This window comes from Carassius carassius, chromosome 21, assembly GCF_963082965.1.
Source record: "Carassius carassius chromosome 21, fCarCar2.1, whole genome shotgun sequence".
NCBI classification, from domain to species: domain Eukaryota; kingdom Metazoa; phylum Chordata; class Actinopteri; order Cypriniformes; family Cyprinidae; genus Carassius; species Carassius carassius.
Genome location: NC_081775.1, coordinates 18,552,745 through 18,580,721, shown reverse-complemented (window position 1 = coordinate 18,580,721; position 27,977 = coordinate 18,552,745). Strand labels below are relative to the sequence as shown.

The window sequence follows — 27,977 nt, the reverse complement described above, 5'->3', positions numbered from 1 at the left end:
GGGAGGGTGTTTCTCGGCACTGCATGGAGAGAGAGCGAGGGAGCGGCAGACAGACAGACGGAGAGAGAGACGTGCGCACTTGAGCTGGAGCTGTGGGAAAATATCGCACAGGGGCAGAGGCGAGCGACTCGAGCTTAACCTGAGACCTGATCTCAACACTCGGGTCCAGCTGTGGATGTCCAACATCTTTTGCGTCTGGAGTTCAAACTTTTATAAGGGGACACAGCCCTGAGAGAAGTATTTATTTCCATTAGAGTAAAGAGAGGTTCATTGAAAGTGGTCCATTCATCATGGAGTTACCGGTTCTGGTCTTAGTGGCGGTGGTCCTGTCTGTCGGCACCAGCACTAAACTGAACGTGCCGCGCCTTCGCCTGTCATACAAAGGTAAATTACTCATGAGTTTAACATTAAATTATTATTTTTCTTGTCTTTTTTCTGCTCATCTTTAAAACGGAACACAAAAGCCATCTAATGAACAGTTGTAAAATGACTGGTTGAGCTCCCGCTACTGTGAGGAGAGAACGCGGTCCAGTGCTTTCAGATTAATGATTGTTTATTTTCACCGTTTGAGTGTTAAGGTTAATGTTGCCATCCCTTAGTTAATCGTGTGTGTGAATAAGTCTACACAAATACAGGTGCATGTGGCAGAATGCAATAGCACCTATACTGGCAATCAGAAACAGAAACATTTTCATTGCATGATGCATTTGCATTAACACTACACTTCCAGGACATTTACAGAACGTGAGCTATTATGTATTTTGCAGAAAAGAAGCCTAGTGTAGGTAACCTAATGAATAGGCTAACTAGAAATATTGCACTGTAAAATGTTTAAACATCGTTGTTTAGATCAACTAAATGTTTAATTTGCAAATTTTTTGTCACAATGTCTTTATTTATTTTTAATAAATAGAATAATGTTTCTAGAAAACCGTTTGCCTTTGTCGCTTTTCGCATTTATATTGCTTTCCACACATCCTGCTTTGCAAACGAAGTATTTTTAAAGCTTTGCGCCCTCAGCTCAGTCCCTCGGTGACCTTAGCTATCTGATTCAGATCTGAGCGCCCTGTTCAACACGATTACAGTGCCGTTTCCGTCTTTGCGTGGCAGTGTTTTTCTCTGGAGATGTTGTGGCTGGTCTTTTTTAAGCTGTGGGAAAAGGCTATATCAGGACTACGGACTACTGTTTCAGCTGTTATCCAAATCTCCGGAATCCTCATGCCTCGAGGCTCGAGCTCTCCTGGCGCGCGCTCACCTCTTCGCGGTCAGACTCTTGAGCGCTTTTTATGGCATTATGCGTATTATCTTATTACCGGATTTATAGAGTGAAACGAGAATGTTGCAATGGCCTGAGGGAGTGTGAGATGTTTTATCTCTGTTATTAGCTACACGCTGCTACTTTGATATTATTAAATGAATTTCCTAGTTCATCCAAAAATTAAACTTCTGTAATAAAGTCACCCTCATGTCGTTCCACACGTGCATCATTTGACATATTAAGCTGCGGTATCATTTACCGTTGTTCAGCTAATTTTTCCAGGTGAGACGCAGTCATTTCAGTAGAATCCGTTTTCGAATTTGTGAGGGGGAAAAATTTCCCCACACAGATTTCGGTCACATGGATTCATTGTGATGACCAACAGAAAGCTGCTTGGTTTGAAAGTGGCTTGTGTTTTCCTGTAGCTATGCTTCATACATCGCACCAAAACTGACCAAAACTATCTATCTATCTATCTATCTATCTATCTATCTATCTATCTATCTATCTATCTATCTATCTATAGCTTTTGTTTAAAAATCTTTTTAAAATTCAGTTCTAGCTAACAACTTTTTTTTGTGTGCATGGAACAAAGAATGTCGAATGGGTTTGTAACAACATGAGGGTGAGCAAATTATAAATACATTTTATTCTGGTCCCCATTGGCATCCTAGTATGGAAAGAAATTAATATGGAAGTCAAAGGGGACCACTTGGTTTGCTATTTTTAAAAATATATTCTATTGTTTTCAGAATAAAAGAGAAAGTGTTACAAGGCATAGAGCAAATTGAGGGTGGGTATATCAACATAATTTTCATTTTTGGGTGAATTATCCCTTTAAGAGAAACTTTTCGTAACCCTAATTTATCTGCAGGGTTCAAAGAACAAGGCTTAAGGTGGCGACAGGAATGTGAAGCAGTAGTTTGTATTAATTGTTTATCAGTGCCTCTGATAAACTCTTTTCATTTATGATTATAAGCTGAGCTAATAGTTGGGTGTCCGGTTTCCCTCGAGCGGTCCGAGTGCGTGACTGGAGTGCATCTGTGCAGAGTTTAATTCGGTCATCTACTGTTTGCCCAGTCCCTGCATGGAGCTCTGATTGCATGTAATCGGCCTGTGTTCTTCTCCATGGACGTGCTATTAACTTTGATAATGATAAGCGAGACCCATTCAGTTGTACTACATATATTTAGATTTTCTAATCTGCTGGGTCTCAGAATGCATGTTGGCCATTCTGCCTACTGAAAACACACACTCATCAAGCTGTCAGAGCTGTATGGATTGGTCTGGAGGGAGCATGTTATGTTTTGAATGGGAAATGAGGGATGGCCTGTATATGCCAGCAGCTGGGCAGTAAGTGTGTTTGTGGATCTTGTGAGGTCTTTTGGTGGGTCAGTTCTGACCTCTGCTCTGTGAAATGTTTGTGCTGATTTAGGAGTGTAGACACACAGGTTTTCTTCCCTAATGCACTTTCACACCTGCATGCATTCATATACACACTGGCACACTTTTCTATTTTATGGTTGAACATACACAGAGACGCTGAGGTGGGCAGATCTGTGTTTGTTTTAGTTTACATGAATGAATTAATGAGTTTATTTTTGTAGCGTTGCCCAGATGTTTGTGCATGGTTTGTGAGGTCTGGGTAAAGAATTTGTCACTAAAAGAATGTTTGATGATTCTTGTGTTTCGTTCACATTCTCTCACTCCCTAAATATTCCCAGCTCCCTGGAACCGTTTGTTTGAGAGAGCAAGCCACAGAGTTTCATGTCTGTAAGATGGATGTTGTAAAACTCTCCCATGAGATTGCAGTTCTAGAGTAGGAATTGCTCTAAAATTTAAAGGTGATGTTAGAACTGGAACTGCCAGACTAGCCCCTGAATTAGACATGCTCTCTCTTACCAAAATCCCACCCTACAAACATAGTTGTGCCATTGAGAATACTGTAATCAGAGACGACGCAGCAGAGCAGTGGCATGAAGCAAAATATAATTCTTCCACCACAAACCAACAACTGCTTATAGTGTAACAGCTGCTTATGAAGCTGAATATGGCATTGATCTTGAATGATCCGCTTCTCAGATGCTCTCAGCTTCCTGCATTCCATATGTGGGCTGCTCTGTGAATGTGCAAAAACATTGACTGGCAGAAAGTGCTTCAAACAAAATATCTGCATGACTTTTTCCCAGTTTACAGATATAACAGGACCTAATTCAGTCAGATCTGTCAAAAAGGGGGTTTTGACAGTGATGCCTTAGAAAAAAGTTCTGGTTCCCCAAAGAACAGTTCATGAGAGACCTATTTTTTTCTTAGTGTAAAGAACATTTTCAAAAATCTAAAGATTTTTTTCCCCACTATTCTATCCTTTTGTGTTACAATAATGTTCCGTGGTTCTTTATGTATCTATAATTTCAAAATATATGGTACTTTCAGGAGTGTAATATTAATATTTTTTACCATCGCAGAAAAATAAACTGCTCACATCACCTTTAATCCATGTTCAAGGATAGACCTTTGGAGGTATACAGATATATTACATTAACATTCACGGATCGTTCTACAATTTTCACAAAGTGGAATTGAATATTTGAAACATTAAATGCACATTTTTTTGGAGTAAAGTCTCAATGCTGATGCCAGTTGTATTCACCTAAATATGATTTTTCATCAGACGTTTAAAGTGCATGTGAATGTATATAAACAGATTGTGTGCTGGTCCAAGTGCAGTACAGAGAATATATGGTGTGTGAATGAGGAAAAAAATAGGTGGGTAAAATAGAGACCAATTGAGGAAATGAATTTCAAGCTGAAGGTTTAGCACAAATACAGTTCATGCAGGTACAGTATTGATACAGTATAGGAGACAAGAATACTTTGTTTGTACTGTGCAAAATGGATGCAGGTGGAATTTTAATGAAAACACACATTCCCTCCATCCTTGTGGCGTCAGTCGAGATTTTGCAGTGTAACGTAGCAGAACAATGCAGCATTGTGGTGGTTTCCTACTGGGTTGAGGGGAGTTTGCAGTTTGCTGCAATTAGGTCTCAAGCCCTGGACGTGATCACACGCACTGATAACGACCGCAACAGCTGCTGGTCACTTAAACTATGATTAGATTTTTTAACCCCTGAGCTGATGACTGTCCTGGGAGCCGTCACAGGAACACATGCACACATGCACACACTTAATTGCAGCTGTAATGGTCTCAAGCACACTGCACAAAAACAGCTGCCCTCTATACACACACGCTAACATATGGAGACATGGCTGCTAAAAGGGATCAGTGTAATAAAGGGGAAAGAAGAGAGGTGTCAGAGAAAGCAAAGAATGAATGGAGGTAAGTAAAAGGAGGAATGGTGTGGACAGAATGAATTTCACCCACTGCCATGTAGATTATTGGTGTGAGAAAGAATATTTTCTCTTTCTTTCTTGCTAAATGTGTAAACGAGTCTGTGTAGCCATAACAAGGCATTTTGTCTAACTGCTGGAGTCTCATTGTGTGTGTGTGTGTACAGAGGGAAAGGCACTGACTCTCATTCCGTTGTCCAGAGGGGTTTATCTAAATCCTCACGTTCTGAATCTTGCTTTGGAGAGAGAGGGGATCAGGAGAGGCCAGGGAGCAGATGAAGACAGAGGGACTGAAAGAATGAGACTGACAAAAGGAACGCTGAGAAAATAAGCTACAAAAAGTGGGTTTGAGGGGGAGTGGGGCTTATATGAGTTTACCAGTAAGTGCTGGTGTAGCCAGATTTGTCCTGAAGTAACGTGAGTGTGTGTGATAAATGAAGACAGACAAGCAGAGGCAGAGGGAGAGAATTAGGGGTACTTTTTGTTTTTGCTCTACTCACTATGTTAAAAACCCTATTTTAAAAAATATAAATATATTTTAAAATAATGCTTATATTTTCAATAAAAAAAAATAATGTCAACAAAATATAGAAATAAAAATAATGAGCATATAAGCGTAATCATTTAGATGAATTCAGTCAGTTGTGTCCAGACTTTCATAGTTAATATTGTAATTTATTTATTCTTACACTACTGTTCAAAAGTTTGGGGTCAGTAAGAATTTGTCTTATACTTTTGTCATCAAGGATGCATTTAATTAATCAAAAGTGATGGTAAAGATATTTGAAATGTTACAAAATATTAATATTTCAAATAAATGCTGTGCAATGTTCTATTTATCATGAATCCTAATTTCTTTCTATTCACATTCTTGGAAAAATAATCTAAAATAATCCATACAAATATTAAGTAGGACAAATGTTTTCAACATTGATGATGAGAAATGTTCCTTGAGCACCAAATCAGCATATAATTGCTGCTGAACATCCAGCTTTGCACTCACTGGAATAAATTACATTAACAAACTGTATTCAAATAGAAAAGTTATTTCTAAATAGTATTATAATTTCACAATATTAATGTTTTTACTGTTCTTTACACCAAATAAATGCAGAAGAGATGTCTTTTAAAAAAAACAAATATATATTATATATATATAAAAATAAAACCCTGAACTTTTGATCAGCAGTGTATATATTGTAAAACAGAGTGGTCTAAGAGTGTTTTGTCTATGTTACTGAAGGTATTCAGTGAATTTTAGATGTCTTGGATTGTTTAAGTCATAACCTGCTGTGAAATGTTGACCTAGTCTAATTAAATTTGTTATCTGAGAAGGGCACCATGACACCATGAGATCTTCCTGTCGATGTTCAACTCTGTGAACGTTCTCCCCTGCTGCTCGCTGCACCAGCCAGTAATCAATTAGTTCCACCACGCGATTGATGACAGAATCAGCCTGAAGCCCTCAAAACCTCAACCTGATACTGAAATCTCTCTCTCTCACACACACACACACACTTGCATGATAAAGTACATACAAGTTATATATTAATGTATCTGTCTACACCAGAGCGGAGAACATGATTAACTTCCTATGTGGACATGTTTTTTCCTGAGGGTTATGTATACATATAGTACATATTCATACTTCCTTTCTCACTTTATATCTTTTTATCTCTCTTTTCCTCCATCTCTTAATCACATACAGACACACGACCCTTTAGACAAAAAATGAGAATAATCCTTAGGCAAGCAGCCCAGTCAGCTCTAAAGCAAGACCTCTCTCTTCTTCCTTTTACATTCACTTCATTACCAGTAAGCGAAAATCTGAAAGGTAGGCCAGATGCCAACAAGCATGTGTGTGTTATTAATGGTTGTTTAGAAAGTTGGTGGGTTGCCACTGTGTAGAAAGCCTACTAATGTAAGAAAGGAGTTTAGAAGGAAGAGAGTAAGGGTATAAATTTTCTGTGCTGGATCTACAGCATAATGTCACTGCAGTTCAACACACCCTGTAAACTCTGGTTTGCATTTATTTAGCCTTTCTCATCTCTTCATCCTTCTGTTTTTCTCATTGATCTCGCACACAACAGATAAAGATTTGTAGAAAACATGCATCAGATGGACAGAACTGTATCTTTATCAGATGTGTCTGTATATAATACCTGGAGAAAGCATCCATTTTCATTCTCATTCATCTTATTGAAAGATGATTTGTCAGCAGATGGTGGAGATACGTTATCTTGTAACTGGCCTGTGCAAGCCAGACAAACCCTGAGCACTTGTTTGTAACTATGTCATTTATTCTGACACCAATGCTACATTTTTAGTACTTTTCCAAAGTGTTACAAATTTACTGGCACACTTACAGCCTCTTACTGTCACACTGGAGGATGACCACGATATGCTGTGTGTGTGTGTGTTATAGAGGGAGTGCTTGCCAACTCAAACATCTGTTTAGTTTCAGGTTGTCATTTTGTCACGTTTAATGTCATTAAATTGGTGATTGTGAAGTGTTATTTTAAGAGAGCAGATTATTTACACAGCTACATGAAAGATTCCAGACTAGCTGTGTAATTTACACTGTACTCAGTAAGTGTGTGTATGCATGTGAGGGGTTCACCTAGGAGCAGGTGGCATTTGCAGTGCATAAAATCCAGTAAGATACCTTGCATATCCTCTTCTGTAATACATAGCACATAGAACGCTATACTAAGATACTCTGACAGCATTTCCAGCGACAGCGCTACTGTCAGCCTGTGACCAGACAACTACAGAGCGAATGATTTGATGAGTCGATTCTTATTAGAGAATCAAGAACATACAGTATGAACAGTAACAGTTTCCCTAATGAAAGGCTTTGTAAATGAAAATCTTAAAGCATAGATCAAACGAGTCCTGAACAGATGAGCTGGCTCAGAGAATCAGTAATTTAGACTGGTTTTTCATGTGACAACATGCAATTAAAGATACACATTATGAGTTTGGATGTTGTGTTTTCTATATAAAAAAAGGCTGTGTTGCTCAAGAATAGTTTTCAGTTAATATTTTAAATGAATTTTTTTATTTATTTATTTTAAATTACTTTCCCAATGGTAAGCATACAAAACAAATTACATAACTTTTGATAAAACGGTGAATGAGCAAAAATGATTACTGGGAATCAAATCTCAAGTCATTCTGTATGATTCACATCTCTTTTACAACATACAGTATTATAAGAACAAAAGGTAAAAGATTGTGATGTTGTAACTCTAGATTTCTTCAGATGTACTGTATATGTCTCTGTTTTATTTACCAGTAATTGTCTTCACATGTGTGTTTTTACGGAGGACACAGGATTGATTCATTACTTATTGAGATCATCTGCCACCATTGTGCTCTTGAGCAGAGCACTAAACCGCAGGTAACCTCATGGGGTCCTTACAATTACAGTTCCTATATGTAGCTGCTGGATGAAATGCATTTGTTTAATGACGAATAGCAGTGATCTGCGACTGTATATGTGTGCTGTTTTGTCTTTGTCAGTATTTCACTGTTTTCTGGAAACAGAAACCCTAAAAGTTGTTTCTATATATACAGTATATCATTGTGAAACTTGCATGCAAGATCACTCTAATAAAGAAAGAACTAAATTAGTTCTCTTCTGTTCAGCTTGTGAGTTTATTTGAGGTTTATAAAAAAATAAAAAAAAACTCACACAATGTCAAACCCCAGAATATATTGCCAATGATTGTTAAAATCCAAAAGTCTTTTGGTAAACTCCTTAAATGGCTGAGAGAGAGTTTTAATTGATTTATATAAAGGAGTGGATTGTGAATATTGTTGTTGCGTGTGTGAGCTTTTATAATTGTGGTTTAACATTTGGCTTGGCTGTTTGGCTCCTGTTTGTTCACTTTTCATCGGCGCCCCATTAGCGGCTTTAGACGCGTGCCACCCTCTCAACGAGGCCTCATTCCTCCTTCAGCTGCTCTTTCTCCACTCCTCTTTTCTGTCCAACTGCACATTATATGAGGGGAATGTGGAGGGAGTGTGGAGCTGAACTTCAGGATACTAGAGAAAGATAACCAGAGAATGTGTTTGTGGGGGTGGGTGTACAGTACTTATCTATAGTTTAAAGTGGGTAAAATATGACCAAAATGAGGGCATTTGGTGGCATTCCCATCTGGAAAACTAGAATGTTTTGTCTTCATTTAGATATAGTTTATATTTCTTTGGTTTTGTTTTTACAAATTTGGTTCTAAGAGGGTTATGTACATATTTTTCAAACAAACATGCTCACACACTGAAAATGAGAAATCTAATACAGGACCTTGAGCCCCTTTTAGAGCCAAATATCAAAGTCTAATTTCCACTATTCTTCCACTCTTTATTGTTGTTATATGCCATCCTACCCTTAAGATGCCGTCACAATGGCAAAATTGCACAGGCAGTAAGGTCAATTGTCATTAACTGTCAATAAGGTCATACAGAAATTACTTTTATATGGCAAATTCATGTAACCAATTTAAACTCAAACAATGTGACTGCATATTTACCTGATCAGGTACAACAGAACTCTTCCATGTACGTCTCAGTTTTTGTCCCAAGATGAATAACAGCAAATTTTATTGGTCACTTGATTTATAATTTTGTTGTGTTGCACAGAATAGCCCAGACAAATGACTGAAACCTCATTGATTCAAAATCCTTCCCCACTTCACTGAATATTAAACATCAGATATGTTCTGACTGCCTTTTTGGCGAAACAATTGTTTTTCATGCAATGCGATGCTTTCACTGTGGACAAATTACTTGACCACATAGCTGATTCAAATTACTCTGAAATGTATCAGCTAGTTATTACTACATGTTTAAGATTCTTAGATTTTATCAGTTTCAACAGAAAGCAAAGTCTTGCCAAGTTTGGTTAAAAATGCCTCTGTTGGAAAAAGAACTGATGTAAACTTGCAATCCATAATATTTTGACTTGCAGCACTGAACAAATAGTCACGCCAATACAGCACGATTAAAGATCATTAACAATAAGAAAAACAGATAAAGAGTGGTTTAGTTCTCAGAGATCAGTCACATTCCACATGCTTCTCGGGCTGTTCTGGAGTTAAGATGAGTGTCCTCTTTTCTGCATTTTCTCCTCATAAATCTGCTTTGACTAGTAGAGACAGATTTATTGTCATGTTTCAGTTGAAATGTGGTGTTCATTGTTGTGTAATTCATAATTCATATCACTTTCTCTTTCACCCTCTCCCATAGATCTGTTGGCCACAAACCGTACCTCCATTTTCAGTGGTTTCAATGGAGATCTGCACTTGTCGGCTGTGTTTTTGGATGAATATCATGACAGGCTTTTCCTGGGAGGGAAGGATGTTCTCTATTCGCTGAGACTGGATCATACACATGATGCTAAAGAGGTAACACATGCTATCATTGTGATAATGTTAAGATAATAAGCTGCACACGGAGGACACAGGTGTGAGAGCCCAGAAAAAGTGCTAGTGATTATGTAGGTGAATGAGGGTCTGTTAGTGAGAGGTGTCATGTTATTCAGTCTGCTCTACTGGAGACTGTTATCTTCAGACACAGATAAAATCAGCAGACACTTACATGTGCTGAAACATTTTACACATGTTTAGCAAAGGGGCATGTAACGGCCTGTTCACATATGATGCATTCTTATGTTTAAAAAAACTAGATGAAGGCAACAGAATGGAAAAAAGACACGCGTCTTAAGATACATTTTTAAAAGCTGAATTGTTGTCAATGTGTCTTTAAAACAGCCAGATGCATTCCACTAGTCAATAGATATCCATCTGGCATTGGCTTGGAAATTCTGTTGGCATCTCACCACCATCCCAAATTCATACATTCATTCATTCATTTGTTCATTTAATTAGTTTTTTTGTTTATGCATGTATGTATGCATAAAAAATATTTTAAATAATATTTATAAAAACAAAAAAAACGTCATTGTGAAAATGTGTGTATAGCAATATAGTATTTAGAGTAATGTACATATTATCAAAAGTTTATTAAAAACACTTTAGAACTTCTTGTCTTCTGTCACAGACGGCAGGCCAAACATGTTATTAAAAATGTTTACTTTCTCATAAATATAAACTAATGAACTAATGAGTCTTTAATCCAAATTGGATGCAATAATCTTAATGTGATACACATATAACAGACTTTCTTTCTGGTGTTTTTTGACCTCTTTTCTCATCCATAAAAATGTTTACTAAAAATTACACAAAAACAGCTGTCCACAAACAAACATGAAATTCATATAAACTGACCACACTTGTGACCAAGACTTGTTTAGACCACACCTAGACATATAAACACATAAATGGTCTTGCTTGATTTTACAAGTTTAGCATTTGCTGCCCTTTTTCATATTATTGTCACACTTTTGTGGTGTAGTTTCTAAAATAAAGTTGTGAGTTATGAGAGGAGCCACGGTGTGTAAATAGGCACTGAACTAAATGGATTGTAAAAGCAGAAATGCTTTGGTACTACTTGTCTCCAGGGTTTGGCAGTTTTTCCCTGTGCAGTTAATTTTGTACACTGTATGTGTGTGTTTGAGCTTAATTAAAGCCTCTCTTCATGTGAATATGTTTTGACTCAAGTCACTGAAGCCTTAACAAGTGAGCTTGTTTTCGTATGTAGTCTCCAAAGAACTTATTATTGTGTGTGGCCTTGTTAAAGGATATGAACAGGAAGAGGAAGCGCATTGGCATGGTGATAGACACATGGGAGTGGCTGCCATATCTGAGGTTATGACCCTTTGACCTTTGGCTCAAGGACAGACATTTTCTGCCTTGTTAGATCCTTATGCATTCTGTAAGGCCACCGTTCTACCGCTGACCACAGTGTTTTCATGGATACTACTTTCTAAACTGAGAATTTAATAAAAAAAATTAAGCTACATTAACAAGGCGCAGAAAATGTTTTTCACCCTTTTTTAGCCAGAAAACAAAATGAGGATGTTAAGATGAGTAAATTTACGTGTGTAAGATTGTTTTGCAGATGCTATCAGTAAAGCTTCCCAGCCGAAGGGGAATGTACCACAGAAATCAAGCAGTGATTCATGATGTTGTTCTTTAAGTATGAAAAATTACTCAGCCCTGATCTGACTTCCTTTTCCCTCTTGGGCATGCATTTACTACTAATCTTCATGACCTGCCGTCTTCATCTCAACTGATCTCAGTTCAGTTTGTGGAATTATTCACTCATTCATTTCAGAGAACTATCGCTACCTGGATTAACCATGCAGCGTTTCTCCCATGGTTAATAGAGGTTGGTTAATCTTAAACATGGTGCATCCAGAGCAAATTAAAAAGCTGAACCAGTGAGCCAGGGCCCTTTCCTTCACACCATGGATTTATAGTATTCTGTAGTGTTTTATCACTAATAATGACCTTTTAGGTCGCTACTACTCAACGACAGCCACATTTGGACTATTTTTAGTCCAAGTGTCCTGAAGAATAAAGGTGATGACTAATTAAGGAAAGAGGAAATGCTTTCATTCAAAGGAAGGATGCTTGGTAACGTAGTTGATTACAGGTTCCGGGTTTAGACAATGTCGAAATGTGTAAGAGCTTGAAAGGATAAATAAAAACAAATGACTCACTAATGATTTCATCATATGAAGGCTGGAACAGATGCAAACAATCAATCAATTCAATGAAATCTAGTGCTTTACAAGAGGTAGAAGGCTTTGTAGGTCGATTAGTCAAGTTTACACATGTGGCAGATCCACAAGGATTTAAACTGCACTCACAGTGTACATCATTTCCCTGGGAATTTAACCCAATTTTTTGTTGGAAATATGATCTTAATGTGTAAATGATATATCTAATAACACAAACTGATAATTATAATTGTGTTATATTCAGATTTTTTGCTGAAGAGGACTATAACTTATGAAATAATGCTTGCAGATCTGTATAAACAAACCCAAAAGTCTTTGTGTGGTCTGAACGTGACAGCGCTTGTGTGCCAGACTGTTCTGTGACGCATGAGAAATGAATGTGCCAGGATGTGCAATCACTGTATATATATTTGGATAGAGGACCTAGCAGATGGGTTTATGTTTATTTCTCAATCGCTCATAACATCAGGATAGTTTTTTGTGATTTTCACACTCTCAGAGTTATTGTTTTCATAAATCTATCTTTATTGTTGACATTCATGGGGAAAAAAAATGCATTTTTGTGGCACGCCCACCCTCGGAGACACACACTCACTTTACTCACATAATGAGCAGAGACATTGTGTACGGCATTTGTAGCTTGATTTCCCTGAAGAGCGTAAACTCTGGCACTGTGGTGTTTTCGAAACATTGCACTGTTTAACTGAGTGCACAGACACAGCAAAATCAGCTCAACCAATGGGGTGAGACTATCTGTTTGTCTGACCAGTGGCAGACGGGGGCTTGTTCAGGAGACAGCCATTATTTTTGCAATTTCATTTGGTGCCACTTTATTAGCACAGAAATTACTGACTTTAGGTTTAAATTTGGCATGAAACTGAAATTGCAATAATATTTTGTGATGAATATCCAAGTGAAATGGCTTTCTAAAGAAGAAAAAAAAGAAGAAGGGCATGACATGGTTTGTCCATTGGGAAAGATCATTGGAAATAGATTTGTTTTGTTTGGATCTCGCGGTTTATTTAGTCTTAACAAGTAAATGAGTCTGGGTGTGAGATGGACAGAGCTGTGCTTAGTGTGTGTTTAATTTATGAGATGTTACATGTCATCTGCTTTTCTTCTTTATCTCCAGATCCACTGGCCTTCGTTGCCGGAGAATCGTGAGGACTGTATTCTCAAAGGGAAAGATCCCGAGGTGAGTGAAAAACTGGTTCTGAATTCCCTAAAAACATCAACTAATTCAAAAGTTGGATCAGCTTGTCACAGCTTCCCAATTTTTTATTTTTATTTTTTGGTTGGGGGCTGGCATACATTATATGTCAGGTTCTTTCATGATAACCCAGATGCAGTTGGTGACAGCAGAAATCATCAAATGTTGTTTGTTTTGGAATGTTTGGTTAGTGTGATTCTCTACCTTATTTCATGTGGTTTTATCTGGAGTTTCAAACGAAAACATCTGTCCATCTTCAGCTATACTCTGAGTGTGCTGCAGTTGGCGTGAAGACTGGAGAGAAGAAGCCAAACGCCCATAAATGAGATTTGATCCACTCACTTATTGTTGTCTTGCTTCCAACCAAGTTTGTGTGTGACTCATGAGTCTCTTAAACCTAACGACCGTAGAAGGCCGTCCCAATGCACAGAACACAGTTATTCTTTCATTTTTCGAAATCCCCTTTGCTTTCTTTTACATTTTTGTTTCTTGTTCTTTTTCTTCTTGTTCGGCCTCTCCCTTTTTTCTTTCAGCACCATGAATATGTTAATAGTGTTCCGAGTTAAATCTTTCCTGTCCTCTGCCCCTAATTGTCTTCCACACACACTTGTTTGGAGATAAACTCTGTATCTGTTAGTGTTTAGCATGTTTCACTCATAAAGTGGAAATGTGAGGTGTCGCCATGGTGACCCGCTCTGGTGACAGTCCCGGCAGTATTGTTTGATGTGTCAGGTGAGTGGGATTTCACAGCAGTGTTTTAATGACTCTGTTCAGTGTGTGAATATGTGTTAGGGAATTGAACAGGATATTTGTTTTTCATTTAAAGTTTAGTTTGTGTTATGTTGAAACAACACACAGGTGTGAACTCAGAAGAGTTTAAGGTTACACTTTATTTTAAGGTGTCCTTGTTACAGTGTACAGTAATTATACATTTAAGTACTGAGTAATATTAATTAACTACATGTACTTATGGTTAGGGTTAGGATTAGGGTTTTTATTTAGTGTTACTTGCATGTAATTGTGCATAATTAATTGTTATTATAATAGTAAGTACATGTAACTTATATAACAAGGACACCTTAAAACAAAGTGTTACTGAGTTTTATGTGCCACATGGCAGCACACACAAAAATGACTGGTGGCGCTTTACATGGGACATTTTAGGGTTACACTTTATTTTGATAGTACATTTAGACAAGGAACTTTACAACTACATGTAAACTTACTCTCATTAGAGAATTAGTAGGTTAGGGTTGATAGAATAAGTTGGTCACACTTTATTTTTTAGGTCCAATTGTCGCAATTAACAAACCATTAACATAGACTTTTAAGTGAACTCCTAATTTACTGCTTATTAATAGTTAGTAAGGTAGTTGTTAAGTTTAGGTACTGGGTAGGATTAGGAATGTAGAATATGTGTTTTATTAGTACTAATAAAAAGCCAATATGCAGAGGTGGGTAGAGTACCCAAAAACTGTACTCAAGTAAAAGTAAAAGTACTTCTAGAAATATTTACTCAAGTAAAAGTAAAAGTACTAGTCTTGAATAGTTACTTGAGTAAGAGTAAAAGAGTATCGGATAAATAATCTACTCAAGTAGTTAATTACTAGTTACTTTGGGTCATATATACTGAGCCTATTTTTATTTAGATATATAGATAAAATGTGTGTGTGTATAAATGTATATATTTCATCAGCCTTTACTCCAATTTATGTAATTTATTATAAAACCTTGTCTGTTTACTTAAGTAACAGATATAGGTGTCATGCCATAACATATTTTAATACGACTGACTTTATATTAAATGTGAATTTAACATTGAAAGTTAATGTGATATAAATATTGCTACTAATCTTTCATTGTTCAGAAAGAGAGCAAATAACATTTACATTATTAAAGATCATTTTCCCTGACAGTATAGATTTCAATCACTCTCAGAAACTCCTATTAAAATCACTGAAACTGTTAACACTGTGAAATCAATATCTTAATTAAAGATTCGTACACACACATCTGCACTTTGTTGTTTCTGACGAGAGAATTCGCCAGACAGAGGTATTCAGTCAGTGAGCGAGTGAAGGAAGCACCGGCATTTTAGCGATGACTCATCGGAACGCCTCTGATTGGCCAATGCTTTATTAAGCTCAAAAGAATCGTGTGTGATTGGTTATAATGCGCAGTGCTGTAAAAACGCGTCTGTCTCTGGCTCAGCGCCAGCAAGCAATCACAGATTTAGCAGCTGATGATATGACTTGCTGAACATACTGGCACCGGTGTGATTGTATTAAAATTAATAAAATCTTAATCGGCTATTTTTTGTCTTTTGGAAGCTGCATTCAACTTGACTCCCCTCTGTTATAAGCCACACACGTACAACAAACTAATGTCACAGTGGTATCGTGTACTGTAATCGAATGTAGCCCAAGTTATTACCTGTTAAACAGTAGACAGCACACGCGGTGTTCATCTAATAAGGATCTCCATCGCAAGCAAATAATAGCCTTTGCAGATTTGCTTTCAATTCAGTGCAGTTCCAGCCACGTTCTTTCTGTTCTTAAACGTTACAACTCCGAGTGAACCACTTCAGACGCTCAGCGCGTGCGGCAGGGAACTGAACGACTCATTCAAACTGATTCATGAACCAATTCACTCGTTTGCCAATTGGTTTGATCAAGCCTTTGAACAGAATTGACTCAAAAGAATGAATCATTCGCGACTGGGCATCGCTCATTGCCCAGAGAAAAGTAGACAGCTTGTTTGGAATAAACTGAAGCATTTATAACATTTATTGTATTAAGATAAAGTAACGAGAGGAGCGTCGCCCACAGTAACGAAGTAAAAGTACAGATTTTTCCCCAAAAATTTACTCAAGTAAGAGTATAAAGTACCCATCTTTAAATATACTCCGAAAAGTATTAGTTACCCCAAAAAATTACTCAAGTAAATGTAACGAAGTAAATGTAACTTGTTACTACCCACCTCTGCCAATATGTTATTAATAGGCATGCTAACATGCAACTAATTAATAGTAAGAATTGGTCCCTATACTGAAGTGTTACCCATAGCTTTATCACAAATGAGGTTTGTCTCAAATTTTGATTACATGTCTGCAAAAATACCATAAATCATAGAAAAATGAATGGAAAATGAAACAGTTTAATATAAAGTTTGACAATCAGCACAATAAACAGTATTTTATCATTTACAGTATATTTTAACTTTCAGGCTCCATTTTATTCTGTTGACTGGTACATTGCTGCTTTGGATCTCTCTGGCTCTCTCAGTCCTGCTGCTTAACATCTGGTTACAGTTTGAGCATCTGCCTGCATCTTTTATGACCCTTGACCTTTCGTTATTTTATGCTCCACTGATTTTGACCCTACACAGTCAATGCATACAGGTGGCCATAGTTAGAGTGTCTACATGTTGATAGTGTGTGTGTGTGTGTGTGTGTGTGTGTGTGTGAGAGACGTCTTCCTCTTTCTGAACCCTTCAGTAATTGAACCATAAGAGCTTCTTTCCCTTCAGTGAATTTCAAGTAGGGATCATTCTCTTGCTATTTTTTTCTCTGATCCATTAAAATTATGATAATTCTTGTACTATAACTCTTTATTCAAACACTCAAGGGAAATACTGGTCACACTCACACATACCAAAATTTCCTTGTGATTATAAACTGCACTTGATGAGTTTAACCTGGTTATCCAGTGTAAAATACATGTGTTTGTATGTTTGTGTAAGTAATTGTGCTGTAATCATCAAGATTGTACCGTCATTTGCCACCAAAACACCCAACATTTTTAACATGAACTCTTTCTGTGTGTGTTTGGTACAGATGGAGTGTGCAAACTTTGTGCGGTTGCTGCAACCATTTAACCGCACTCACCTACTGGCCTGTGGAACTGGAGCTTTCCAGCCTGTGTGTGCGTATGTGAACGTCGGACACCGCGGAGAGGTAACACGCACACAAACACTCTCTCCCGCTGCTTCACACCTAGTGTGTTTGTGTATGCACATCAGGAGGATCTCATTTACTTCTGTATATCAGAGTCCTAATTGTTTAAGGTCATAGGTCACCCACCAACAGGCCAGCCCTTAGGGTCAAGACAAGATCATGAGAGAAGATACATAGCAAAAACACACAAACACATTAATTCAGAGGATTGAGAGCAGAGGATAGACAAATAGTGTGTCTGTGTGTGTGTGTTTTGAATAGAGCTGCTCTTTACTTCCTTTGAGGTGTTTTAACTGCATCACACAGGGCACCAGAGATGTCTGACAAACAGACAATACTACATTGTGTAACTGAACTGGCACCAGAGGTTTAAGCTCTTTGGCATCACCGGACACACCCATACAGTGTCTAACATCAATGACAGTAAAACTTCTGCACTGCTATTATTACATTTTAGATCTCTGATATAGTACACCCTAGAAACTCAAAGTCAGATGATACTATTTAAAAGGATAACACTTACTCATAGGGTTGGGTTGATAGTCAATCCCATTATCCATCGCCGGCAGTGGTGGCATTGTGATCTCCCCTTTTGAATGCATGATCGCTTTTTAGTTTCTTTATCACTTGCGAGATTCACAATCACATGTACTTTACTATGGAGCGGCAGTACTTACCACACATTTTACAAGATTATATGTTTGTCAGTGGTACTGAGGATCTGCAAATCATTCACAACTAAATCAGTGGATCATTTATTTGATTTGGTTAAATGTAAACCAGAACAAGCAATTTCACATTTTTTAAAATCTTTTGAATGTTTATTACAGTATAACAAAGAGAAAAGGGATTGTGTATGAGAGCACGGTCATTGCCTCAGCTCTTCTGGCTGTAAAGCTCTGTCTATTATAGACTGTGACAAGAAAAACAATGATGTAGTGTTGTGTAATGCTTCTCTGGTACATGTTGGAAAATGCAGTTTGTTACCTAAAGAGCTATGGTATTATGAGAACAGCTGAAGTACTATGAAGTCATGCTACTGATATTTGTAGCAAGTAAAAGTTAGTAGTGTTGCTAAATTTAGTTAGTTGAACCCCAACACTGTTATTCCTGTTTGGAGTCAGTTTGACACAAACTAAATTGAGCAAATCACAATAAACTGTAAGTGAATACCAAATCAAAAGTTTGGGGTCAGTAAGCAATCAATACTTTGAATTGATCTGAATTGACAGCAAAGACTTATAATTAATTATTTTTCAAATAGATGCTGTTTTTATCTTCCTATAGGCTGCATCAACCATTCCTGAAAAAGTTTTCAACATTGATCATAAATGTTCCATGAGCACCAAATCACTGTCAGCATATTAAAATGACAAAGACAGAAGCAATGACTGATGAAAATTTACCTTTGTCATCACAGGAATTAATTACGTATTAAATTATTACAATAAAAACTTTAATAATATTCTACAATATTACTGTTCTTACTGCATTTTTGGTCAAATAAATGCAGCCTTGGTGAGCATCTTTCAAAAGCATCTTACAGACCACAAATCTTTAAACAGTAGTGTACGTCAAAAAATGTTTGCATTTCATCCTTCACTTTTTTATACCCGTGGTCTGTAAGATCCCAGACTAATGTATTGTGACATTTTTAAGCTATTAGTTTTGTTTATTATCACTTCTCATAAGGTGAGGAAAAGTCAGGAAGTATTAAACTGAACTACAATAATAAATATATCTTTTGAAATATTAAGTGGGCCTCGGGGTCTCTAATAGACCAAACTGAACATGATTAATAGTATATCTCAGCATTGTAAAAATAAATAATACATTTCTTCACAACCAAGAGAAATTCCAACATTTGTGAGCTCAAGTTTATTGTTGAGTTGTGAAATTGATGTGAATTTTCGGACTTATTTTTGGCAGCATGTGTTCAGTTTGGATCGTACCACAGTAGAGAATGGGAGGGGGAAATGTCCCCATGACCCCAAACTACCCTTCGCAAGCACCTTCACAGGTACTTTACACTTTGTACATTTCAGCATGCCATGGCATGCTTGTGTTGTGTTTATAAGTATGTCAGAGCACATTTGTGTGTGTGTGTGTGTTTTGGCTTGTGTGTGATGGGTGGAGGTTTGACTGCTCTGATGGGAGAAATTTCTTCTGTTCTTCAGACCAGGTTTAGTGTTGCGGGGGTCTTGTGGGTGTATTACAGTTTTCTGGGGCAGGGACAGATATCCCAGTGTGTGTGTCTTTACAACACTTCACAGTCTTGGCTCTCCTCATGTGACATTTTGCCAGATGTAATACATTTCGGAGCAAATTTTAAAGAGTGCAAGTTAGTGACCTTGGAGACACTTTCACACACTGACGTACCGCACACGAGTGTCAAGTTTAAGTATTAATAAAATAACAGTAAAATATTATGATCTCATTTTATATGACCAAGTGTATATGACTCTCTCTCTCTCTCAGGCGGAGAGCTATACACCGGTCTGACTGCAGATTTTTTGGGGAGAGACTCTGTGATTTTGAGAGGTTTAGGGACTCGCTCACCAATGAGAACAGAGATGGATCAGAAAACCCTACATGGTACAAAATTACTTAATTTTTATATTGATAGGTATTTTCTCAGTCTTCTTTTGTGCTTTTTCATTTTTGCTGGAAAGGATATTGACATTAATACATTTTATTAGTAGCAACACTGTTGTGAAAATCTGTGTTGTTATTGTTAACTAAAACTAAAACTAAAAAACGAATTTTGAATTGAAATTAAAAACTTACATAGAACTTAGATATGATGCCTTTGCAGCTAACTAAAATAAACATTTAAATAAACTTTTCAAGTACTAAGATTCAAGTAAAACTAAAACTAAAATAAAATATATTAAAGCTAAAGAAACATTATATGTTAAACAAATGTTTTTTAGATGGAGATTAGAAATATAAAAAATAAAAAATTACAAAAAAGTAATATGACAAAAGTACATAACATAATAACTAAAACGTAGACCAAAATGAAACTAAAAAAAAAGTAATTTAAAATATTGATACTAAATTAACAACAAATGTTGCAATTGTTAATTAATCTTTATTTATTAACAACAATCGTTTTTAAAATATAATCTGTAATATTTTTAATGTATTTCTGTATTTTAAATCATGGGACATGAGTGCTCATTATTGATGAAATATCCAATTAGTATTGATTTTGTATAATTATTAGTCAAAATTAACTGATTTGCATACTTTAAACAATCAGATCTGCATTAAAATAGTGTGTTTGTGTGTGTTTGTGCATGTACAGAGCCCAGGTTTATTGCGGCCCACCTCATTCCTGACAGTGCAGACAGAGATGATGATAAAATGTATTTCTTCTTCACTGAGAGAGCAACAGAAAGCGCAGAGCAAGACGATGAAGGAGCCATACACACACGCATTGGACGATTGTGTGCGGTGAGACAAACCACATACATACATTCAGGCACAAGCAGGCCAGTATACTGGATTGCTTCTGCCTTTTTTCAACCACATGTGCACAGCTGCTGGATGGTTTGCATGCCTCTGAATCACACACACACTCACCCCTTACCTCAGTGCCCATACACACACATACACACTAACACACAAGGCTCTGTAGAGTAATGGGAGCAGTACAAATCTCCCTCTGTCATTCAGAGGTCAGTGTTCAAAGAGCCGGGGTCAATCGCACATTACTGTCACTTTGACTGCTATTCATTGTTCACTTCAGCACATTCCCAAATCTCACACACACACACACACACACACACACACACACACACACACACTCTTACACTGCAGAGAGGGTGATTATCTCCACATATACCGATTACACAGATTTAGGATCCTTTACACCACCCATGTGTCTTCGACATGGTATACTAAGCTGAATTGCTTTTTGGGAATCTGTAACAGTATTTCCATTACAGTGCCATAATCTCCATAACTGGTGGTTCTCTGAGATATTTTGATATTTAACTGTTCTTATTCCGACGGGAAAAGTTACAACTGAATGTTTATGTATAAACAGGGTTCAGATTACAGAGGTTTGGGGTGTGTGACCCCCTTAATAAACCACTTCAGATGAAAAAGTGAGTTGTGAGAACTGTCACCAACTCTGTTGCACTAGGAACTGTGGGAAATATTTGCTGAAAAGCATGTATGGATGTACTTTGGCACTTTTGGTATACTAGGTTGAGTGTACTATGATTTGGAATGCACTAATTCTAATCTTGCATACTACTTAGGATGGATAATATACAAATTGATATGAAAGGATAGTTTTTTTTACCCAGTTCATTGTGTGTGGTCTGGGGGTAAATGATACTGGGATTTGACTTTCCGCCGATCTGTTGTCCAGAAGTGAATTCAACGCCTCATGATTTGTTGTTTATGTGGTTTCAGAATGATGTGGGTGGGCAGAGGGTTCTTGTGAATAAGTGGAGCACATTTATTAAAGCCCGACTGGTGTGTTCTGTTCCTGGACCCCACGGCATCCAAACACACTTTCACCAGCTGGGTGAGACAATAAACACACACACGCCCTCTGCTTCTTTTTTATATACAATATTATATAAACTCATTTTGATCTCTTACGACCCTTGTATGATCTTTGACTGTTTGTGCTTGTCTTGCAGAGGATGTGTTTCTGTTAAGGACCAAAGATGAAACCAATCCAGAGATCTACGCAATATTCAGCACCATCAGGTCTGTTACAAATCCAGGCTGAAAGCACATCTGTTTATCTGTGCATTTCCTCTGTTAAATCACTGTGTTGTTCAACTCATATTGATTGCACTCTATTTCATTCAGTTTAAGTATATATATATATGTGTGTGTGTGGCATATATATATTGTTTTCTTTTTTTAATCATTATAGATTAAATATTTTTTCATATGTATTTTTATGCCGTCTTGTTCGTTTTAACATTCACATTTTTTATTTTATCATTTTTGTATTTTGTTTTATTTATTGTACTTTTTATTTTTACTCATTTGCTTACTTATGCCATTTTTTAAAACACTTCGAATTGCCGTTGGGTTTGAAATGTATAATGAACTTGCATTGCCTTGTCATTTTTAAAAGAATAGTTAACCCCAAATTTTACATTTGCTGAAAATGTACTCTCCCTCAGGCCATTCAAGATTTAAATAAGTTTGTTCGTCAGATTATTGCGATGCTTTAATCAGCTGTTTCAACTCTTATTCTGATGGCACCCATTCACCTCAGAAGATCCATGGGTTAGGCCAAATTTCTCCAAATCTGTTCCGATGAAAACAAACGCTTCTACATCTTGAATGGCCCATAGATGAGTCAACTTTCAACAGAGCAAACATTTTCTTTTAGAGCATAAATCAGGGGTATGCGAGTTTGATAGAACATTTTCTCTCTCTAGTAATGTGTTTCAGGGCTATGCAGTGTGTGTCTATAGTATGGCTGATATCCGGGAGGCATTTAATGGGCCGTTTGCTCATAAAGAAGGACCTGACTATCAGTGGGGACCTTACGAAGGACGCGTCCCTTACCCGCGACCAGGAGTGTGCCCCAGTAAGATCACCGCCCAGCCTGGTCGTGCCTTCCGTAGCACACTGGAGTTTCCAGACGCTGTTCTGCAATTTGCACGAACACATCCACTAATGTGGCGCCCGATTTACCCATCACAGCGGGAACCACTGCTGCTGCACACCGGCGCCCCATACAGGCTCACACACATCACTGTAGACCGCACACAGGCCGAGGATGGATACTATGATGTCATGTTCATCGGCACTGGTAAGACAGAGTGCCATCAGTTTAGTTAACACTCAAGTGTGTTTATAACCCTGAATGAATAACTGTGGCCTTTGACCTCTTCAGATATTGGGACTGTGCTAAAGATTATCGTACTTGCAAATGGAAACACTCTTGCAAATGAGGAGATCACACTGGAGGAAATGCAGGTGTTCAAGGTCTGTGAGCCTAAAAATGTGTATAGGTGTTATGAGGTGTGAATTTATATGTCTGTTTGTGAGAATATCTGATTTAGGAAAAAAAGCTGAATGTTCACCAGCCATTGCAGCATTCATTGTCATTTGATTCCTTCAGAAATTATTCAAAAATGCTAATTTGATACTCAAAATGAAATATGTGCTATTATTATAAATGTTGACAATGGTTGTGCTGCTTAATATTTTTGTGAAAATCATAATTTTTTAAATGAACAACATTATTTATTTATTTAACATTATTTGTTTGCACAATTTAATGCATCCTTGCTGAATAAAAGTATTAATTTCTTTAAAAAAAAAATCATACTAACCCCAAACTTTGAACAATACCTTTAGTTCTGTTTCTCGTGATATTTATCTCTGCAGGTACCCACTCCCATAACCTCAATGGACATATCTGTGAAAAGGGTAAGTTCATGCACGCTCGCTATATTGTTTCAGCAAATTACCGTAAGCATAGTAACATAAGCAGCACTGTAAATTCATTTTCCACTAAATTCCCAAAGAGGCTTTTACTGTGAGTAGAGAAATGGGACTCCAATTTGTGTGTTTTTGGCCCCAAAGCAATAAAACATTCATGCAAAACAACCAGTTGCTTTGTTATTTATTGTGAAGCAGGTGCTTTATAGCCCAACCAAACTGACAGTTCACTTACTTCATAGACAGTCCTAGAGCCTCAGGAGTTAAAGTGTCAGTTCACCCCAAAAATAAAAAAAAGGTCATAATTTTCTTACCATCAAATCATTCAAAACTCATGCTTTTGATTGGAATTAAAAAAATGGATTTGTGCTTAGACATATTCAAATGTATTGCACCATATTTGAGGTCAATTTTCTTTTATTAAATTAGAATTAAATGATGACAGATTTTGGACACATGGACCACTTTTATAGTGCTTTTTACCGTTTTTTTTTTGGAACTTGACAACATCGGTCCTCATTATATGGAAAAGAGCAGCCAGGACATTCTCCTGAAAATCTCCTATGGTGTTATACATGTTTGGAATAATATGTTTGACTAAATAATGACTGAATTTAGATTTTTAGGTGAATTATCTCTGTTTTGTTCACATGAACGCTGGAAAAATGCAACCAAAACAGTTTTTTTTCTCTGTTCCAGCAAACTCTGTTCGTGGGTTCACAGACAGGTGTTGTCCAGGTGCCTCTGCACCGCTGCAGTATGTACGGTAAAGCTTGTGCCGAGTGCTGCCTGGCTCGAGATCCGTACTGCGCCTGGGACGGACACACCTGCACACGCTACCTGCCAAACACAAAAAGGCGTTACCGAAGACAGGACATCAAACATGCAAACCCAGCACTGCAGTGCATGGACCAAAACCTCAGCGGTAAGAAAGAAGAACAGAAATGAAAGCCTCCTTAACTGAGTGCAGCCATGCTGCGTGAATGTCAATACACCAGCGGCCTCCTCCAAGAACTTCAATTACATTTACATGTCAAAGAGCAATTACCTCAGAGATTTGAAGTTAAATTGTTTAATCATTTGTGTTAGAAACTTCAGAACACCTTTGAGCCTTGTCTAACAGGAAGATTAATAGGGTTTGAAGGGCAATCTCACTCCACTGGGACAAACTCTCTGTTCGGTGTTAAAGACAGGAACTTATAGAGTGAGAGGTGAACAGACAAATCACTCTCTATCTCTCATCACAGAGGAGAGAGAGAATGAGAGGAAAGAACAAAAGAGGTGTGAGTGAAGAGCACTTGAGTGTTTGCGTGCCAAAGGTGAGGATGTTGGTGATGAAAAGGGATTATATATGTATGTGCACACTTATACAAACACACATGCAGTGGAAAATCCCGGACTGACCTTACACTGAACCATGTTGTGTGTAAAGTGTCTGTATTAACAGTCATGCATTCCCGTCTGTAGTGGAGGATCTAGATCTGACTGAAGAACGGGTCGTTTATGGCACTGAGAACAACAGCACCTTCCTGGAGTGCATCCCTCGATCGCCACAGGCCACTGTCACATGGCACATTCAGAGAGATGACTACTTAGAGGAGGTAAGATACATAGGGTACATATGGATGTTGCTTCATACTGTCTTTGGGAGGACCAGAAAGTATTCAGACACTCAATATTGTTGCAATAGATTTCAAACTTTTTGTTGCCAGGAACCCACAAAAATGAGAATCCCTTTAAGAACTGAAGGTGTCCCCTCCCGGTCACACAAAAATTCAATAAAAAAATATAGAAAATTAATTTACAAATGTCAAATATCATTTTCAAATAAAACTACATCATATTAGAAATGATAAACTGTGTGTATATATATATATATATATATATATATATACAATTTAAAACAATATATATGTATAAAATCTGGATACATGGATGACCGGGAAACTTCTTGAGACCAGTTGGTGTAAAGTCATTGCAAAAAAAAAGGAAAGTTAGGTGTACTTGTTGGCAGATCCTATTTGGTTTGATTATCTAACAGAATAAAATGTATTCATTTTAAGTGTGCTTTCAGAATTATTTTAATTTGTTATTTAAAAAAAACAAACAATTATTTCCTCTGTTTAGGTGTTACTAGATGAACGTGTCATTAAAACAGACGATGGTTTGTTGTTCCGCCGTGTGCTTCGTCAGGATGAAGGCATCTATGTGTGTCGATCTCGGGAACACGGATTCACACAAACCCTCTCACGCTTCTGGTTGGACGTCTTACACGCTGACACCCTTTCAGACCTCCTGTCACGTGACGGCAAATATAAAGTATGGTCACCGTGCGCCGCCAACACAGCCTCTGTCAATCGTGGCCCGGCCAGGGCGTGGTTCAAGGACGTCTTGCAGCTGATTGGTCCTTCAAACCTGCCAAAAGTGGAGCAGTACTGCGAACGTGTTTGGTGTAATGAGAAGCTGAGACGCAAGCACAAAAACATGATGGACAAATATCGGCAAGCGCAGGACTCTGCGCGAAGAGCACGAGTCCAGAAGAGCACGGGAGAATCTCGAATCCGCTCTCCACGGGACCTCCACACGCAAGAGTAAAACACAGACCCACATGAAGCAAAATGGACTTCCTATGGAAAGTGGGTGTGATTTTAAGATGCTCTCACACACACACACTTGTTTTTGTTTGTGGTGATGTAAAATATTGTAGGTTTTGTGTCTAACAGTCCAAGTTCTCTCTTTGTTAATTAGGACATTCTTGAGCATCCTCTCCAAATGTTTCTGTGACCATGGCAGCCGGCCCTCATCACCTCACAGTAGACCGTGGCTAATGTTATACGTCTCGCTTAAAAACTCAGTAGCTGCAAAACCTTTTTACTGAGACAAATGAGGGTAGACAGGATGGAACTCGTAGACTGGAGCGCTGCCCCTGCTATAACAGGTGCCAAAAAACATACATTAATTTAAGATACATCTGGCTGTGATACAACTGGGCATAATGCTCAGAGACTTTTCCTCAACTGAGAACTACGGCAGCGTTCAACAAAACTCAGCCTGCCAGTACATTAAGCTGTAAAGAAATAAAAGTTTGGACTAATTAGACTATTTTCTGGTAACTGAATCATAGCTTGACGACCGTTGAGACTTCAACAGAACTGACATTGTTCTTAATCAGTTTGAAACAAAGCATCTTGAGCTTTAGAACTTTGCACAGGGTTCGGTTTCTTTTCTTTTCTTTTTTTTTTGTGATGTAATGTTTTGGAAACACTTTATAGTAAGGTCCAATTTGTTAGTTAATGCATAAGCTAACATGAAAAAAACGTATTGATCTCGGTGTGTGTGTTTTTCTAATTATATACTCTTTTTTTTTTACATTGTATAAATTAACGTTAATTTATTAAGAACACGAATTATCAATGAACAGCAGTTAACTCTAACCTAAACTTATAAATGGTGTAAAAATTGTTTGGTTAATACTAGTATAAAGACTAATTCTCACTATTAACTAGTTGCTTATTAGTATATTCCTATTCTAAACATATTGGCTGTTTATTAGTACTAATAAAACACATATTTGCATGATCATATTCTACATTCCTAATCCTAGCCAATACCTAAACTTAACAACTACCTTACTAACTATTAAAAAGCAGTAAAAAAAAGTCATAGTTAATAGTTTGTTAATAGTGAGAATTGGACCTTTAAATAAAGTGTGACCATTGTTCATTGTTAGTTAATATTATTACATGGCTGTTTTGAATATGCGGCTCTGATTGGTCAATCACAACATTCTGTTGTCTATTGCAACACTGCAACTAAAACTAGCTCTACATACCACATCAGAGATTTGACACCTTTTGCGTGTCCGTTTTAAACTAGAAAAAATTACCTCGAGAACTTAATATTACTGCAATATAATTGCTGTGTCATGTCCATTTATTTATTTATTTGGTGAATAACCATGTATTTTTGCCACAACGACTGCCTGCCTGTACATCACTCACAAACGGAACCTTATTATAAAGTATTTCCGAGTTTTAATCATATAGCAAACTTTAACAGATGTAAAACTAGTCAGCTGATGTTTTACTGTTCATTCTAGCAAACGCTGTTCTGCAGCTGCAGTAGC

At 37.3% G+C, this 27,977-nt stretch overlaps 1 protein-coding gene across 2 annotated transcripts; it reads left to right on the top strand.

Moving 5' to 3' along the window:
- Nucleotides 1–20: 20 nt before the first annotated feature.
- On the top strand, nt 21–27,715 carry sema3bl (sema domain, immunoglobulin domain (Ig), short basic domain, secreted, (semaphorin) 3bl). 2 transcript variants are annotated; one of them, XM_059503575.1, is made up of 16 exons: nt 21–384; nt 9,857–10,014; nt 13,387–13,449; nt 17,300–17,419; nt 19,349–19,439; nt 19,898–20,014; nt 20,730–20,878; nt 21,848–21,962; nt 22,081–22,150; nt 22,840–23,216; nt 23,301–23,392; nt 23,798–23,839; nt 24,551–24,776; nt 25,319–25,452; nt 25,979–26,487; nt 26,600–27,715. In XM_059503575.1, the coding sequence occupies exons 1-15, from the start codon at nt 291–293 to the stop codon at nt 26,444–26,446; spliced, it is 2,316 nt and encodes a 771-aa protein (XP_059359558.1). In that variant the 5' UTR covers nt 21–290; the 3' UTR covers nt 26,447–26,487; nt 26,600–27,715. The 2 variants fall into 2 exon arrangements, with proteins under 2 accessions (XP_059359558.1, XP_059359557.1); XM_059503574.1 differs by having other exon boundaries at nt 25,979–27,715.
- Nucleotides 27,716–27,977: the final 262 nt, after the last annotated feature.